This window comes from Eulemur rufifrons, chromosome 28 (genome assembly GCF_041146395.1).
Source record: "Eulemur rufifrons isolate Redbay chromosome 28, OSU_ERuf_1, whole genome shotgun sequence".
Classification (NCBI taxonomy): Eukaryota; Metazoa; Chordata; class Mammalia; order Primates; family Lemuridae; genus Eulemur; species Eulemur rufifrons.
This window is the reverse complement of record NC_091010.1, coordinates 44246660-44265110: the sequence shown is the minus strand read 5'-3', so window position 1 is coordinate 44265110 and position 18451 is coordinate 44246660. Positions and strand designations below refer to the sequence as shown.

Sequence of the window (18451 nt, the reverse complement as noted above, 5' to 3'; positions counted from 1 at the left end):
GAGGGGCTGAGGGAAAAACCTGCAGTGAGGGCTGGTAATGGGATGCTGGAATTTTTCAGGCACTTGTGGCCAACCTTCAGGTATTCCTAACTCATAACTTTTAAATAAATGTCCATGTAAATGTCAAGTTAAGCACAGAGTGATAACTAAAGAGAAATGGCTAGGCACCATGGTGAGCATTTTCTACGAACTGGGTACTATCCTCAGCATATTATATGGATATGCTAATTTAATCCTCACGTCAACTTCATGTGCTAGGTGCTGCTACCATGTTTATTTACAGGGAAGGAAATCGACTTGCCCAAGGCGACTACATTTGTTGCATAGTTGGGATTTGAACCCGGGCAACTGGACTCTGAGAGCCTGCATACTTGACCATCTTCTTATATTCTTACACAAAGAAGACAGGCTAGCAGATAGACATTAGAACATACAATTACACACACATATGCACACGTGTGTGTGTGCACACATCTACCCCCCCCCCCCTTTATGGCTCCAAGCATTTAAAACATTAAACGTGGTTGTCATCTTGTGTCTGAGACTCCAGACTTGTCTGCTTGGCGGATGTGACGTCCCTGTGCCTGCTGGAGGCGCTAGCAGGAGGGAGGCAGGAAGGAGGACGAGGAAGAGGAAGGGGTCTGGTAATCTCCAAATTGTTGACTCGCCCTGCGCAGCAGGGGCTGTGTGATATGTTTGAACCGTGTAAGCTTCAGCAAGCCTTAATTATTACTGCTAACTGGGGACAGGGAGAATATACATCATTGAAATTCCTGCACCAATTGTTTCAATTTCTGCCTCTCCCAGCCTTCCCCAGAGCTGCTAGTAATTAGCAAACTTGATTGATTCAAATATCACCCCTTATTCATCACCTCTTCCCTTATGGTCTTTATGATTCGCTAACATACTTAAAATAATTAGCCTGAATAATTATCCTGTTCATTCAGATCATGAATGTGTTGCCAAGGAAGTTGTACTCACATTTTCTTTTTGTAATTTTAAAAAGCAAAGGCTAAACAATTATTGTGCAACCAGCTTCTTATAATTATTACTAAGCTCTATCACCTGAATTCGAGCATGGTGGGGGATATGAAAGAAATCTAAGGTACACCCCATTTTTACAAGACTTAGGGTTTAGGGTTTAGTGCCCTATGCTGGGCCCATGAACGGTTCCCCAAACAGCTCCTGACCTTTGCTCATGTCAGTTCCGCTCAGGGAAACACTCTAGCCTACTTCTCTGCCCACTGATCCCTGAGCCCCCTTAGGTTAAATGTCACCTCCTCTGAGAAGACTTCTCCAGTGCCAGCAGGCAGAATTTATTTCTGTCTCTCCAGGACTGCCAAAATACTCTCTCTGACCGTCCCTCTCCCTTCAGCATTTACACCACGCTGTTGCATCTGCCTGTTCCTGGATCTCTGAGCTCCCTCCGGGCAGGGACCCTGTGTTACTGTCCTTTCTGTCTCAGTTGGCCATGGGGACTGGCGCACAGTAGGTGGTCAACAAACAGTGGTGGAGTGAACAAATGAACAAATTAGTGAAGGAACAGACTCACTGTGGGAAGGTTACTAGATAGACACACCCCACCTCAGCAGAGTGAGGGTCATGGCCGGGGACACTGACCACGGAGGTGCTCAGATGCACCCCAGCTAACCCCAGCCCCCCTGGAATGACTGATGATGTTGTAAGATCTTTTCGTATCTCCGCACTTCACTGACCCCTCACCTCCTTCCAAACACCCAGACTCAACGCAGCCTGGCCGCTCTTTTTAATGCATCTTGCTTTGTGTAAACCACCTAGTGACTTCAAAAGCTCAAGTGATTCCCCAGACAGAACCAAAGAACCCATCTCCTTCTGTTTACTCCCCATCCTGCTGAAGGTTTATTATTTAATGTCATCAGGTTTCCTGCGACTGTGTATCTGAGACAACACTCCTACTGTGGTCTGAGAATCCCGTATACTAAGGGGTAACGTGAGAACGCCAGTATGCAAGATGTATCTTTCAGAACTCCCTGAGCTTTGCTGCCAAAACTCACTTTATGGTAATTCTTTACAGATCGTCTTAAACTTCACATCCATGGATTTGTTTAAAAGCCGCCTGTGCTGGTACGATTACGTGGAGGTCCGGGACGGTTATTGGAGAAAAGCCCCCCTGTTGGGTGAGTTGACTTTAGACAGCCTAAGAGCGGAGTGATCAGATCGGATGTTCTCTGGGATGCTGTTAACATTGGAAGGGTCCTTCCTGACAGCAGTCACAGGAAGTTCTCAAGGGCCTGTGTCACTGTAAAACTCTGGGCACTCCATTTGGCCACACATGTTAAAAGCTTTTAAAACTGCAAATACCCTTTGACCTAGCAATTCCTCCTCTTGGAATTTATCCTCGGGAACTAATTAAAGAAGTGTGCAAAACTCTAGCTACAGGGAATGTTCACTGGAGCAGCAAAAACTGAAGGCAATTTAAATGTTCAACAGTAGGGGTTAGCTGAATAAATTGTGATACATCTTTTCAATGGAAAACTTCCCAGCCATTAAAAATAAAGTTGGAAGTGACTATTTATTGCGACAGAAAGGTATTCATGGCACACTGTTACATGAAAGAAAGTATGTTGCAAAATAGAATATGTAGTAGGACCCCATTTTGATTTAAAAATACATATATTTTGTGTAGTCGTTACAAATTTAGATGCCTTCAGGGATAAGGTGTGAAGGAATGAGGTGGGATTGGTACAATAAAATGAATGCTGGGGAAATAGTGAACTTAACACCGAATGTCCTGTCCAAAGTCATTCAAAACAGAATTACTTAAAACAAGGCGCAGTCTGAATTCAACTGGAAGAAACCATTTTGTAATCTAAAATATAAATATCAAGTAAAATTATAAATATTAAGAAATGATATACTGGCTATTTCAGGATGAGTATTTTTTAAAATTTTATTTTGTTGTTCTTGGTTTAGTTATATTTTTTAGTTTTTCCATGATGAGCATGTATTATTTTTGTGAGATGTACGGGGCATGAACTTGTCTCTGAGACGTTAGCTTGACCTTTGAGTGAGACGCAGCAGGCAGGCAGGTAGTGTGAAAAGAAAGGTTAGTTCACTCCAGATGGGTCACAGGAAGAGGGATCACTCGTGGAGGACGGGGAAGATGAGCGTGGTGTGGAGGACCGATGGCTTCAGTGTCTTGGGAACGGACACTGGAACTCGCCCAGCCCAGGAGTGGCAGCCGCGGTGGAGCTGGGGAGAGAAGCACATTGTCAGGGAGCCAGATGGGGGATCTCAGCTGACAGTGGCTGTCCTCACTCTTAGAGGGGTCTGTAGGGCAGGCTCCCGGGTTGGGCAAATCTAAGCACTCAGGGAGGACTTTGTCCCTGGCATGTCTTCACGAGAGCAGAAAAGCCACACTTGTTATGCCACAAATGATTGCCTGGGAGTGAGCTGTGGTTGGGGCAGTTTGCTGGGCTGAGACAGGAGAGAAAGGAGAGGGCTAAGTTGAGGAGTCGTGGCTGGACCAAGCCCTGGCTTTCTGCTAGATTCTGGGGAGCCAGGGGTAGGATAGGTCAGAAGAAAAGGGACAGAGGGTGGACTCAAGGGGCTTGGCAGACATTATGCTTCCAGGGATTTCCCCCAACCCCCGTTCAGTTTCCACTGAGCACAGCACACGAATTCCCTCACCCAGAGGGCCGTGAGTTTAAATTCCTGGAGGTAGAAACAGGTGCCATGTCTAGTACCAAATACATAGAAAGGGGACTCCAGGGATGCTCATCGAACTATTGGTTACCTCTGAGAAAGGAAGCTCAGAGATGGTGGGCGGCTTCATGTTTTGCTTTGTATACTTCTCCGTTGTTTGAATCTTTTGCAAGGATGCATTCAGGTATCATTTTATAATTAAAATAATAGAAGGAGCTGCGTGGGAGGAGCTTCATGAGAACATGGAATCACAGACCCCTCAACCTGGCTGGGACCTCACAGTCACTTAATCCCACACCTTCTTGAGAAAACTGAGCTCCCCAGGTGTGGACTGATTTCTAAGGCCGCACAGCCAGCTAGTGGATCAGACCAGAATTCACATGTCCTGGTGTCAGGGAGCAGTGACTGCTGAATCTGAGCAGGGTGTCCCCCAGAGGTGCCAGAAAAAATACATTATTCGTTGTTTATCTGAAATTCAAATTGATCTGGGCTTTCTGGATTTTTGCTTGCTAAATCTGGCCACCCTCTGCCCTCCCAGGAATGGGATAGATTTAACGGCTCAGAAGGAGGAAGCTCTCTGCGACTGAAGTTCCCTAAAGAGGGCCAAGGCACGTTCCTGCGAATGGGCACAGGCGGAGAGATTTCCAGTAGTTCCTTTTTATTGAACTTGAAAAAAAGAATTTTCTCACTGCAGATCCTGGTGTCTCTGGCTGCACTTTCATTAATGAGATGGGACTTTTGTCGTTCATCGTTGGTGATGATGGTTTGGTTTTTTGTTTTGTTTTGGTGTTTTCTTGGCTCGAGTTTTACCCACTTTTGCAGCGTGTGTGTGTGGGGAGGGGGGGGGTGTATGCAGGATGCTGCAGCCAAGCCATGGCCCGGTGCCTGTAACCATCATTCTTCATTTGCAGGAGTTCTCCTTTGCCAACTATTTGGCCTGCTCTGATGTTTCCAAATGCAGTTGTTAGTGAACTTTTGTGTTGGGAACAAGTGCATTGTGTCGCTGAGCTGGTCCCTGGGAGGGGTCAGTGCCATGAAATCTGCTGGGAGGAGGCAGGTCAATGCCCCTTTGGCAGGAGGGAGAGCGGATTAGGGCGGATTGTGAAAGTATGCATCTTGCTCTGAAAACTGTGCATTGCATTTTTTCCCAGGGCAGTGTGTGAAAATCCAGGCATAATGGACACATAACTTTTTATGAATGGACTCTTTATGACTCCCCATGGAGACCACTTGTAGTGTCCTCATCTGCATTTCCTCTTCTTGATATCCTTATTAAACTCCTCCTCTAAATCCAGGAACTGGATTTCAGTTTAGGAATCCGACACCTTTTCTCTAGTCTGGTTTCTCTCCAGCCTGTTTAGTCTCCTTGGAAGGAGGCTGTTTGAGACCTAGGTTTTCACGTAGTGATTAAAGAGAACTGTAGGTAGATTGAGAACATTTCACGGCTGGTTAAAGATATCAAACTGGTTTTCGGTTTCAGGGGTCGCTTATGAGATTGTACCAAAAGTGGGGAGGAAGATGGCTACACAGAGAACTCATGAAGCAACCTTAAATATTGTCCTGTAGATTGGATCCCCCTCCTTTATCTCTGTTAGAGGAGTTACTCTAACAATGCACTCTTGTATGCAGAATTGTCTTTGCTCATTCGGTATCACCACAGTGCACACAAAAGCCCCCTTTCCCCGCTTTCCCTGAACTGGGAAGGGAAGTTCAGAAAGGCCAGGCTGCCCAATCAGTGTCGCGTGGCCCCACTCTGGGGCTCCCTGGCCAGGGGCCGCTTTCCTCCCAGATGAGCAGAAATGATAGAGTGAGTCAAACCGCCAAGCCTGGCATTTCCACGCACTTGTTTTATGGTTTGAGGCTTTCATCTGCATTCCTATGTATCTGTTTCCAAACTGGGAAATGGGAACGATGTTTACATTCCCAGAGAGCAGATACCATGTCTCTTTATCCAAAATTGCACAATGTTGACAATTGCACCTTAGACAGAGAAGTTCCTGTTGATGGTGCTGGTGGCGATGGTGATGGTGATGAAGAAGGTGATACTGATGATGAAAGTCTCAGACTGCCACTGTTCAAATCCTGCTTCCACTTGCAGCTTTGAGACTTCAATCCTCTGACCCTCAGCTTTCTCATCTGTGAAATGGGATGAATAATGGTACCTAGTTCAGAGAGTAACAGGGACGAAATGAGATAGCCCACGTAAAGGACTTAGGACAGTGTCTGGCATAGACACAGTTAATAAAAGAGGGGCTTTCATTAGAACCATTATGGTGAAGACGAGAACACGAGACAAGGGGGTTCTAGTTAAGAATTACAAAGCGATTTTGGGATAGTGTTGAGGAATGATCCTTGATTTATTCTACCAAGTCTAGCTCTGCCAAGGCAGTAAAATACACCTCTGACTGCAATTCCCACCTCCCCCCGGGGACTGAGCGGAGACGGGCTGTCCTGTGGCCCCTGGGTGGTGGGTGGTTCATCTTATCCGGTTAGATCCGCAGGCAGCGAGGCAGTGAAAATCCCTCTCTCTTTTGGAAACAGTCCGCAGCGGCCGTGACAGCTGGGTTTTAAAAGGAGAGACTTGGCCTGGGAACTTGGGCCAGGCTCAGAAGGAATTCCTTTTGTGGACCGGCGCCGTCTAACTGCTGCTCAGCGCTCGTCTCCTCGCTTCTCCCTGCTTGCATGTTGTTTTCCAAAATCCAATTGACACTAATTGGCCATGCCAGAGGAACCATTACCGAAAATTTATAGGCTTCTGCTGCATTTTTCCTTGCAGAATTCTTGGCAGGAGTTTTATCTCATCTCACTTAATATTAAGCTCCCCAAATCCAAAAGGCTACAGGTGGCCCAAATCAGAAGGAAATAGAGCAGATTAGCAGCTCCTTCCCCCGTTTCTCCCCATGAACGGATGCCGCACTTGGCCATTAGGAAATATCCACAGTGGCCTTTATTCCTCCCCCCAGCCTCACCTGCTCCCCCATTTCTCAGGAGGGCAAAGTAGAATTACAGCTTCAAGTGGCTTGTCCCGTGCCTGACATGGCACCGGCAATAAGAGTACCCACCCAACTTTTAAAAAAATATTGAGATATAACTTACATATCATACAATTCACCATTAGCAGTGCACCACTCGGTGATTTTTAGCATGCTCAAGAGCTGTACAACCATCACCGCCATCAATTTTAGAATATTTTCATCCTCCCCCAAAGAAAACCCACATCCATTAGCAGTCACTCCCCATTTCCCCCCAGTGCTAAATAAATTCTTTGAGTGACTCACACAGTAGGTGCTTGGCAGAGCCGTGGACTACCAGTCCACACAGACCCCGGCTGGTCTGTGCTCTGAACTGATCAGTAAGAAACTCAGCCCACCTCCCCCCTGCCCTGTCCCTGCCCTTGCCCTGGACGGCCACCCTTGTGCGGCAGCAGGAAATGGATGGCCAAGAATTTCCACATACTGAGAAGGCCATGCCTTCCCATTTTCCTCTGTAGAGGGTCCAGATTTCAGACCACGTACCCAAAGTGCTAAGAAATACAATTTTTTTTCAATAACAAAATTTCTATCTATTATGAGCCTCTTTTCCATCAGGTAGTAGGAACTTAATTTCAATTTGTGTTTTCTTCCCCTGGGGTTGGGGGTGCAGGTGGAGGGCTTAGTTATGCCGAGGCATGTGGCAGGGCAGGCGCCCGTATCCTGACTGGCATTGCTGGGGTGTCCTCATCCCCAACTAGTCAGTCCTCAGTCCAGAGAAGTGGCCGCTGTGCTTCCTCCTTGTCTCAACCCCGGGCCGGTTCAGAGTGGCACCAAGTCCACATCTCCCTAGAAGCTTGGGAGATAGTCTGTGGCTCCCCAGTCCTCTGGGCTACGGGAAAGTCACTCCACACCCGCCTCAGGAGCCTGGAACCACGTGGCTGCCATCCTTCCATGCTTTGCCTGAAGAGCTCTGCATGCCTGTCTCATGGGCAAACGTCTGGATGGACCATGTAGACACTGCTATCCTGACCCCTAGGCAGGGGGTGCAGGGGAATCTAGGGTCTCATTTGCCCCCCAGGTTCTGCCAAGGGACTTGGGGCACGGTTTTCTGCTTCTCCCAGATCCTTAAACCTACTTGGGGTCTCTGTCATCCTTTTCCATCCAGAATCTCAGCTCAGGGTGGGATGGGGTATGAGTCTTTTGGGGGCCTCCCTGGCGCTCTCTCCAATCCTTTCTCTCCCCAGCCCCCTCACCCCGCCATCCTAGGTCCCCTCCTGAGACCACCAGCATAGGAAAATGTGCTCCTATTTATTGTACAGTCTTCCAGATCTTTGGTGTAGTGACTGGGCTTATGAAATTCGAAAGCCCATAAGATTTGATTTCTTTGTCGTGTGTTCTCTGGCATGTCCCCAAAGGCGAGGGCATATATGCAACAGGAAATGCCAGGGAAAGCAACCTGCACCGCCATCTCAGACATTGTCCTGTCACACCCTCACAGCCGAGACAGGGCCTACGTGGTAGGGCAGGGGACGCGTTGGCCATACCCTGGGGCCTTTGATTGACTGGAATCCAGAATCCTCCCAAAGTTGGCCTGAGTCAGGCGTACAGGTTGTGTGACTCTTTCTGTCACATCAGTTCATCCTGTGTGTGCTGCAGGATAAGCTGTCACAGCCAGGCTTCCTGCTCACCTTGAACTCTCCCCATCTGCGGTGAGTGCCCTCTTGCTGTCCCCAGGCGTCCTGACTGTTTCTCTTCCACTTCCCAGGCAGGTTTTGTGGCGACAACCTCCCGGAGCCCCTGACCTCCACGGCCAGCCGGCTCTGGGTGGAGTTCCGCAGCAGCAGCAACAGCCTGGGCAAGGGCTTCTTCGCGGTGTACGAAGGTTTGTTCACGACGGGAGAAACCACCTGGGTGGCTCCTGAGAGGCCCCGATCCTTCCCTTGCAGCCCGCTGTCTCCCTCCCACCCCAGCTTGCCAGCGCCGTGGATGTGGGGTCACTGCCGCAGCCCCCACCTCCTGGAAGCAGAGGCCAGCTGCGCTTACTTCAGAACTGGTGTCATCTCCCTGTCACCACCCCCTGGACCCTCCTTTCAGACTGTGGGGAGTCACCTTGCCCCACACAGCAGTGGTGTGTTTGTGTGTGTGTGTGTGTGTGTGTGTGTGTGTGTGTGTTGGGAGCAGGGGGCAGGTATTAAACCCTGTGGAAACGACGGCAGCCTGTGAATCGCTGTGTGAGCCTAAGCAAAGAATCTGACCTCTCTGGGCCTCTGTTTGTCTCATTTGTGAAAAGCAGACTTTGGACGACATCAGGGAATTTCCAGCTGCATTTGTCAGAAGGGCCTCTGAGGCCACCCTGGTTGTTGAGTGGCGGGAACCCACCCTCCAGGTCTGGGCTCCGGGCAGCTGCCCCCAGGCGATGCTGCTTCTGTTTGCTCCAAGTACTGGGCTTCTCTTCTGCCCACCCCACTCTAACCCCACCAAAAAGGGAAACTACTAGAAAATTATATTAAGGCCCTTTTGGCCTTAAATTATTGTCATCTTGGAGAGGCCAAAGTTTTGTTTTTGTAAAAGAAGTCATGTGCGTGTGTGTGCGTGCGTGTGTGTGTGTGTGCACCGTGTGTGCTTGTGCACCGTGTGTGCTTGTGCACCGTGTGTGTGTGTGCGCCCCTGCGTAGCCGTCCTCTACCCTCTGCATTAGAATCACCTGGGGAACTTCACCACTGTTCCCAGGTCTCTCAGACCCACCTAAATCAGGACCTCTGGGGATGTGGCCCTGGATTCCACAGTTTGGAAAACTTCCCAGGTGATTTTAGTGCACAGAGAAGGTGGAGGACCACTGCTCTACATGGTTATTTTCTTTACATGAAAAAAAATTCAGAGTTGGGAACCAATGCAGTTGTGCCTTTCTGGAGGCACAGTCTTTGTTGGAAGGAGAGGAAAATGTTGGCGAGTGGAGCCACCTAGTGGTAACAAGTGCCCCCCGCCCCTTAATTCCTAAGATCTGACCAGGGGATCCCCCCTCTTCCTCCTGTGCTGTATCTTTGTAAAGCTACATGTGGCGGAGACATTAACAAAGATGCGGGGCAGATTCAATCTCCCAACTACCCAGATGACTACAGACCTTCCAAGGAATGTGTTTGGAGGATTTCCGTTTCGGAGGGATTTCACGTGGGACTTACCTTCCAAGCTTTTGAGGTGAGTGCTGCTCAGATTGTCTGACCAAGGTTGAAGTAAATGGCAACTTTTACTGGACACATTCCGCTCTATAAAAATGGGTTTCCATTTCTTGATGAAAAACAGGAACCTAAGGGGCCATTTTCAAGTCCATGGTGAGTTGTGCCAGGACATCGATATTAAAATCTTTGCAGGCTTTGAAATTGGGTTTGCCTCCCTTCTGAAGGCCGTGGAGAGATTGAGGGAAATAATTGAAGGGGAAATCTAGGATGGGATCCAAGGAAGTTTTGTAGACTTGTTCTTCCCTGTTTACCCTTTCTTGGTCTCTTCTCAGCTTGATTCACCCTGGACGTCTGCAATTAGGAGATGGTGTGGAGACACCCAGGGCATGCTTGGGTCCTTTTGACTCTTGGTTAGCTTTTGAGAGTGATATTTGAGTTCCTTTCTTAAATCAAAAACCTGACAGTGGGGCCATCTGTTGTCATCCACGTTGCTTCTGTTTCCCCCTTTAGATCGAAAGGCACGACAGCTGTGCGTATGACTACCTGGAAATCCGAGATGGCCTCACAGAAGAGAGCGCCCTGATTGGCCACTTCTGTGGCTACGAGAAGCCGGAGGATGTGAAGTCGAGCTCCAACAGGCTGTGGATGAAGTTTGTGTCTGATGGCTCTATCAATAAAGCAGGCTTTGCAGCCAATTTTTTCAAGGGTATGAATTAGCAGTTTGTTTCCACTTTTAGACACGAGAAGAAATATTGCTCCCCCTGGTTTAAGGCTCACAAAACCCATATGGAAGCTTAGTATCAAACTAGGCTGCCTGCAGGGAAAAGGCAGTAGCCCCATTTAGAGAGGAGTATAGGGTCCCAGCAGAGTCCCCACCTGATAAGGGCAGGCTCAGCCTCAGCTTCTGTGGCAGGAAGTTCTGTTCTTGGAAATTAGATTTAAGAAGTTTACAAGGGCAAACTATTCTGTAGTGAAACTGAGCATTGATAACGAATATTTTTATAGCAGCTATCATCAATTGAGCACCTACTATGTGCCAAGAACTGGGTAAGGTGCTTGACTTACTTGATGTCATTTAATTCCCAAAATAACCCTTTGAGTTAGGCTTGGATCACATTTGATCAGGGCCGAGAAGGGCTGCTCAGGACCACGAAGACAGTTAAGTGGCAGATCAGGGATCCAAACTCAGTGGCTCACGCTTGTAATCCTAGCACCCTGGGAGGCTGAGGCAGGAGGATTGCCTGAGCTTAGGAGTTTGAGGTTGCAGTGAGCTATGATGATGCCACTGCACTCCAGCCTGGGTGACAGAGCAAGACTCTGTCTCAAAAAAAAAAAAAAAAAAAAAAAAAAAGAAAGAAAGAAAAGAAAAGAAATACAAATTCTCAAGCTCAAACTCTTTCAGCATGGCCTTGCATTCCTTGATGCGGGCCTGAGAGGCAGCACAGGTCTGCAGCTTCTGAAGCGTCAGCACCCCCAGCCTGCCTGCCTACTCCCGAGTGATGGGGTGTGGAAGAGAGGAAGGGGGTGGCGCTCTGGGAACAAGCCTCCATGCTGCTTGGGGACCTGCTCCTCTGCAGGGTCTTGAGGGAACCAGACACAGAATGGCATAGGTAGACCTAGCCATCCGGCCCCAGAAGTGCAGGCTTCTGTCTTCCTTCTCTGCTCTCGGGGCCTTGGAAGCCCCAAAGACCACACCCTAAGAGGGAAGCACGGATGCTCCCCGATGCATTGGGCCTGGGCACCCAGGAGTACAGCAGCAGCCACTGGACAGAGATGTCCAGTTCTCTGCCGCTGAGGGCCCTTAAATAGCAACCCCACTTCCCCAGGCCCCAGCCACCCCTACCCAGGGGAGACTGCTTTCCCTCCTTCCCTCCTGCCCTGGGACTCCTGGTGGAGCCAACCTGGAAATCTTTGTTCCTCCCCTATTCCCAATCTCCCATCTGCCCCCCTCTTAGAGCCTTCTCTAGGTTCTACATGAAACGAGTGGGTGTCAGAAGAACCCATTTTAAGTCGTGTCATCCAGAGGAGGCAGCCATTGTCCTTACTGAAGCCTCAGTTTTCCTCCTTGCAAGACAGGGAGCAGGAAATCTCCACATGTCACCTTGCCCCATGAAAGGACGGCTATGGAGGTACTTTATAGGCGGACTAGTGCCAAACAAGACATGGGACTTATTCTTTCCTTTCTGGAGGCATCTGGGGGAGAGCAGAACCCAAGCAGTAAGAGAGCAGGAATCATAATCCTCTGAATAATTGGAGACAAAACTTAGTTGCGTCTTTCCCAAGCAAAAAAAGCCAGGCCATGGCAAGTGCGTTTCAAATACAGGTCATCTTGTCGTTGCACAGGTAAGAAGGATACGACAGCCCTAGTCGAGATGCCTGGAAATCCACAGCCCCCACCCCGCTCTGGCCCAGTCTGCATGTGTCTGGTGTCTCCCAGCCTGGGGAGGTCCCTGCCTGACACTGGCAGGGTGGCCTTGAGCAAGTTGCACAACTTTTCTGAGCTCCAGTCTCCACCTGTAGAAATGTTGCTACCAGCTTATTGCAAGGTTGTTGTCAGGAGAAAGTGAAAGAGTATAAGTGAATACCCTGGTATACCGTTTGGCCCCATTAATTGCATTTGCTAGGGAAGGAATCTTTGAAGTGATTATTCTGTCTGGAAAAAATGATGTGACGATTTCTCCTTACTATTGCGATGTATTAGTTTCCTATTGCTGCTGAAACCAATGACCATAAAGTCGGTGACTTAACGCAGATTTCTCATCTTACAGTTCAGGAGCTCAGACCCCTGAACTGGGTCTTACTGGGCTAAAGTCAAGGTGGTGGCGGGGCTGCAATCTTTCCTCAGGCTCTAGGGGACAATCCATTTCCTTGCCTTCTCCAGCTTTTAGAAGCTTCCTGTGTTCCTTGGCTCGTGGTCTCTCCCATGCTCCAAGTCAGCGATGGCCGATTGTGTCTTTCTTAGGCTGATCACAGACCCATGTTCCTGTTGTCCCTTCTCCTCTTCTGACCCTGACTCTCTGCCTACCTCTTTCTTTACATGCACCCTCCCGTCGATACTAGGCCCACCCAGATAATCCAGAACACTCTCCCATCTCAATATCCTGAACTTAATCACACCTGCAGAGTCTTTCTTGCCATGTCAGGGAACAGATTCACAAGTTGCAAGCCTGTGATGTAGACAGTTTTGGGGGCCTTATTCTGCCTATCACATGTCATGTATGACGATGAGGCTTTTATTCTCATTCTGTTTGTTCTAATTCTCCTGACCTTCTCCTCCTCTGGCTTCCACCCCTGGGTCTGTAAGTTGGGTGCTGGGGTCCCTTCCAGCAAGGTAACTGGCAGCCAGTTCCCACCGGCCCACCCACACCTCATCCCTGGTTCTGCGGGTAATCAGCAGTGCACCTTTTTAAGCGGATTGGCTGGGACAGGAGATGAGGGTTGCCAGATTTGGGAAGTAAAAAACCAGGATGTCCAGTTAAATTGGAATTTCAGATGAAGAACGGTTATTTTACTATATTTCCCAAATATTGCATACTGTGCTAAGCAGTTGTTTATATGAAAGTCAAATTTAACTGGACCTCCTGAATTTCTTATGGCAGTCCTACTGGAGATGGCAGGGCAATGGCTTATAAGGGACCGAGTGATGGCCCTTACCTGCTCTAAGTAACCATGGTAACTGGCTCCATTTGCTGGCTAGAAGATGCCACTTTCTCCCTCCTCCCTCCTCCACATGTAACGTGGATTCAGCATTCACCACATCGTGTGTCAGCCGGGGCTGGGGATACTGAGGAAAGCACGCAGTGGTTGTCCTCAAGGGCTCATGGTGGTGACAGAACAGAAACAAATGGGTGATGACATCGCTGAGCGGGAGCTCGGGCCTCAGTGGAGGCCGTGGGACTCCCGGGCTACTTGGCGTCCTCTTTCAAGGGTATTTCAATTTGCAGACATCTTTTGAAATGCCTGGGAAGGAGTTAATTGAGGCCCACCTATACCAACTGAGTGCACAGACCTAGCCTGACATCTTTACGTCAAGGAGAACCTCAGAGAAGCACGCTTAGAAAAAGAGAAAAGTACAACATTGAACTTGACCCTGAATCTTGATGGAAGAACAGAACTAGCAGAATCCCCACCTAGACCTATGACTGGGAAAGACCTCTACGGGGTGCTGACCATGTGCCGGAGACTGCCTTGGTCATCTCACTTGCCAGAACAACCCCTGGGTGGGCATTATCCTTGTCCCCATTTTTACATGGAGGAAACTGAAGTCCTGAAGTGGCAGAGCTGGAACTAGAACTGGATCTGTTGGATTCCACAGTCCACACTCCATCCACTAAGGAGACCCAGGAGCCACAGGAAGGGAAAGTGAAGGGGCTGGAATTTTTCCTGCGTGTCTGTGATTTGATTCTGACACTAGGCACCCTTCTGCCTTCTTGATGCCACAGGGGTGTAGGAACAAGGGCCCTGGATTTGGCATCTGAAGTCCTGGGGGCCAGTCCTGCACTCCTCACTAGCGACCCGCTCTCTGATAGGTCAGTTTTCCTTCCTGAGACCAGATCATCCCTGCTTTGTTCTCCACTGCACTGCCAGTGCCCGGCACACGGTGGGCTCAGCAAATATGAATACTTATTGAGCAGTGAATGAATGGATGGGTGGATGAATGAATGGGGCTCAGTTTCCCCAGCGGTGGACGGGGCGTCCTGCTACCTGCTCTGCCTACCTTGCGAGGCTCTCCTGAAGGAGTCAGGCGAGAGACCACGGTCTCAGGCAGCGCCATCCAACAGACGCAGGACACAAGGCACAAATGAGAGCCACATGCGCAATCTTAAATTTTCTAGCAGCCACCTTGCAAAAGAAAAGAAACAGGTAATATTAATTTTAATGATATATTTTATTTAACCTAACATATCCAAAACAATATAATTTAATATGTAATCAATACATAACAATATTAATGGCAGTTTTCATACTACGGGTTGGAAATCCTGCGAGGGTTTCATGCCCGGGGCACATCTCATGTGCTCAGTGGCCACATGCAGCTGGGGCTGCCGCATCAGATGGTGCCAGTCTAGAGACCGGGCACAGTCAGCTTCCATAGCCCAGCCTTACTCTGGCTAGGCCATCGGTAGGCTGTCCTGCTAACACAGTGCCCAGCGCGTGTGTCAGGACTTCCCCAGGGAAAGAGGCTGGAGGAGCAGCCGCGGAGGCCCTGCAGAAGAGTTGGAACAAGCCAAAGAAGCACTTGCCTTGATGCCAGTTGGCAGGCAGCTCTGCACAGGGCCCAGCTGGCGCCTGGTGCTGGCCAAGGCGCCCGTTGGCCTCTGCACCCTCCCCTGGTGCCAGATGGCAGCTCCTCTCGGAGCCTGCTGGCCGGCAGCAAGCAGAGCACCTTACATTTCTGGCTGCTTTGGGAGATGCCAGCAGCATTCAAGGGCTGGTGGGGCCATTTTGGTCCCACACCCTCCACATAAAGGGTGTGAGGACTCCCACCTTGACCACGACATCCCACCGTCCCAGAGATGATGGGCCACCGTGCGGGGTGTGCTGGGGGACTGGCTTCCTTCAAGGTATTTCTTCACAAGCCTGGGAATGTGCCTGCCTTCCCTTGACTTCATTCTCTTTGAAATAATTTTTGGGATCCCACCTGAGCCGTCTCGTTACCTAACCACAGAATGGTTCCTTCTTTCACCACTACCACCTGGAGCACGAGAAGCCAGGGCTCCCACTGTGCTAGGCTGAGCCCTGGTTCCAGCCTCTTCTCCTACCGCCACGTGCTTCCAGATTTTTCTGGGAGGTTTGGCCTTGGCCCCTGCAGCGCAGAGCAAGTACCAGCCAGTGGGCTTGGAGCAGAGGCTGCTGTACCTGAGCATGGAGGCAACATGGGCAGAGCTGGCGCACATCCACGCCACCCATGCACGCTGGGGCAGGGTTGTAAATGGCCAAACATTCAACGGCTCTCGCTGGAGAGAGCTCTGGTGTAAAAGTATAACTTTCATCCACCTTCCTGGGTCAAACAAATGCTTCTAGTCCTTGGAGGAATTATATTCCGCTTGCTCTGGGCCTGAGTCCGTTCCACTGGCCCCTCTCCCTCCACCTCACTAAGATGGCACCAAGACACTTGCTCCTCTAGGGGCCTCTCCTTCTTGCCCCCAAGGCAGGGGTCAGGGGGAGCCTCTGATGCCCCCTGCCTTGGTTCTTTGCCTGTCTTTTTCTCCTCTAATGGCCTCTTCCCTCGGTTTCCTCCTGCCTTCTCCCTGGGACCACCACCAGTGCCTTGAATCTGCCGTGCTGCCCTCCTGCCCACCCAGTCTTCCTTCACCGACCCGGCCTTGGGGCATTTCTTTCTTTCTGTTCTTGCCTCTTCTCCCGCCCCTACTCAGACCTGCACTACTCCACCCCTGCCCGGCCAACCTCATCCTTCTCATCACCCCCATCACCGTGTCTCTCTCCCCACTGGCATTTCAAAAGCAACTCCAATGTTGTCTACAGTGATAGCACCTGTGGATCGACAGGCTGTGTGCGGGGCAATTCACGTGCATCATTTTCAATCACCACAACCTAAAAGCAAATATTGTTCTCATTTTAAAACAGGAGAGGGGCTCAGAGAGGTCAGCTCCCCGGCGGACACCCAGTTCGCTGGGGAAGATTCACTGGTGGATCCAACCCAGGTCTAACTCACTCTAGAGCCTGGACTCTTTCCACTACTCTTTATATCAATTTTCTTCCTTCTATACTTTCCAGCAAATGGCTAAGAAAACGCTCTGCATATTATAAGGTGATGAACAAATGATTGCGCTGTTGTTAGGGTTTTTGCATACTTGATACTCACATTGATTTGAGGCCACGGGCAGCTTTATCTCCCTGCCTGGAGCATCTCTACTGAACCTAATTACCCCTGATGACCAATTAATGTATTTAAGCCTTTGTTGAGGCTTATCAAGAATACATCCCTCCTAGAGTTCCCTAAGTTTGCTACCCACCATGTGAAATGACGAGGTATGTACAAACTATCCTTCCCCCAGTGACGAGCAAGCAGGTTGATGAGGAATTTGTGCATCGCAGATGAGCATTGGAAGGAAATGGGTATATCTGAGTGGGAAATGGGCAGAGTAGAGGGAGACATGAAAATCGGAGGGTTTGCATTTTCTGTAGGGCCAACAGGTTGGAAGTTGCAAGGATTAAGACTTTTGACCCAAGAAATACCTTTGAAAAGTAGCGAGAGTCCTGTCTCTGGGAGTTTTCAAACAGGGTCTGAAACGGGGTCTCTCAGGAATGCGATTAAAAGCATCCCTGCCTGAGGCGGCAAGACTGGGTATCTGTTCAGGTCTTGACCAAGCCTTAGATGTCCTGATCTCTCTTGTGTGTATGTCTTCGTTCAGGCTTTGGTGAACAATCATACTTGCTCTGTTCCTCCTTCCATGGGGCTACGGGCCAGTGCCGGCCTTCTCACCCCCGTCCCATCCTTTCTTCTTCCTAGATGGGACTTTTGTGAAAAACAGGTGTCAGTGTTTAGTTGTCCTTTCACTAGACTCCTCTAGCTCTGTTAGGCCACACCCTGCACGCTCGCTTTCAGGGACAGATGTACCGTGGCTCGGCAACAGACAATGGTATTTTCCCTTTTATTTCTAGTACTCTCCTTAGACATGCCCAACTCTAGGGTTTTCCTTTCCTTCAGTGGTGTATGGGCTGACGTGTCTGAGGAGAGTCTCCAGTGACGCCCATGCTGTTCCTCTGGACAGCACCCATGGCATCCAATGCACCATCATTCAATTGCTCCCAATGCATCACTAGACACTTGTTGGCACCAAATCCCATGGAGCCCCACCCCCACCCCCAGCTAACTCAGCCTTGTCCTGGGCTCTCCCGCAGTTTCTCCCAGGAGCACAGGCTAACCACAGGGCCCGGTGTTTTCTGTAACCTTAAAGATCTCCCTGTGCACACCTCTTAAGGGTATTTATAAAAATGCTAAGTAACAGATTCTGGCTCTAATATCTAAAGAATACTTACACATCTTTATCTAGCAATGTATTCTTTTGTCTTTACCCTTTCTTTAATGTCTCTGAGGAGTTGCATATTTATGGGGAAAAATGCCCAATTCCATGGCATTAAAATTGGTGAAGTCTTTGGTATGGAAACTTGTGAGGTTTTTCAAGACCTCAGATGAACCCTACTGACAGAACAGCTCAAAGAATCCAATTCCCCGGGCCCGAGGAGCAGCCCTGCTCTGCGTAACAAGGTGTCCTGGCTTGGCGTTGTTAGGGTCCTGCCTGTCTCTGTAGCTGCTGCCAGTTTGTCAGCTGTAAACATGGGGCTCCTTAGGAAGTGACCACCAGGAGTCACTCTTGTTCTTAGAGCACACTAGCTGGGGACCGTGGGATGTGGAGGCCTTGGGAACAGACTAGGCAGCTTTGTGACGATTTGACCGTGGTCACCTCCCCAACAGAGGTGGATGAGTGTTCCTGGCCAGACCGCGGCGGCTGTGAGCATCGCTGTGTGAACACGCTGGGCAGCTACAAGTGCACCTGTGACCCGGGCTACGAGCTGGCTGCTGATAAGAAGACGTGTGAAGGTTGGTGTGGGACCTGCCTTGCTGGAGTGAGAGGGGACAGGGACGTGGGGCAG

General features: G+C 49.6%; 1 protein-coding gene across 1 annotated transcript in view; it reads left to right on the top strand.

The window, feature by feature from the left end:
• TLL2 (tolloid like 2) overlaps nt 1–18451 on the top strand; it is a 106351-nt gene that overhangs the window by 73571 nt on the left and 14329 nt on the right. Inside the window, exons 10-14 of the mRNA XM_069460580.1 lie at nt 2054–2156; nt 8422–8538; nt 9706–9851; nt 10343–10538; nt 18273–18398. Of these exons, the coding sequence (XP_069316681.1) occupies nt 2054–2156; nt 8422–8538; nt 9706–9851; nt 10343–10538; nt 18273–18398 (688 nt within the window). The remainder of the gene's footprint in view (nt 1–2053; nt 2157–8421; nt 8539–9705; nt 9852–10342; nt 10539–18272; nt 18399–18451) is intronic.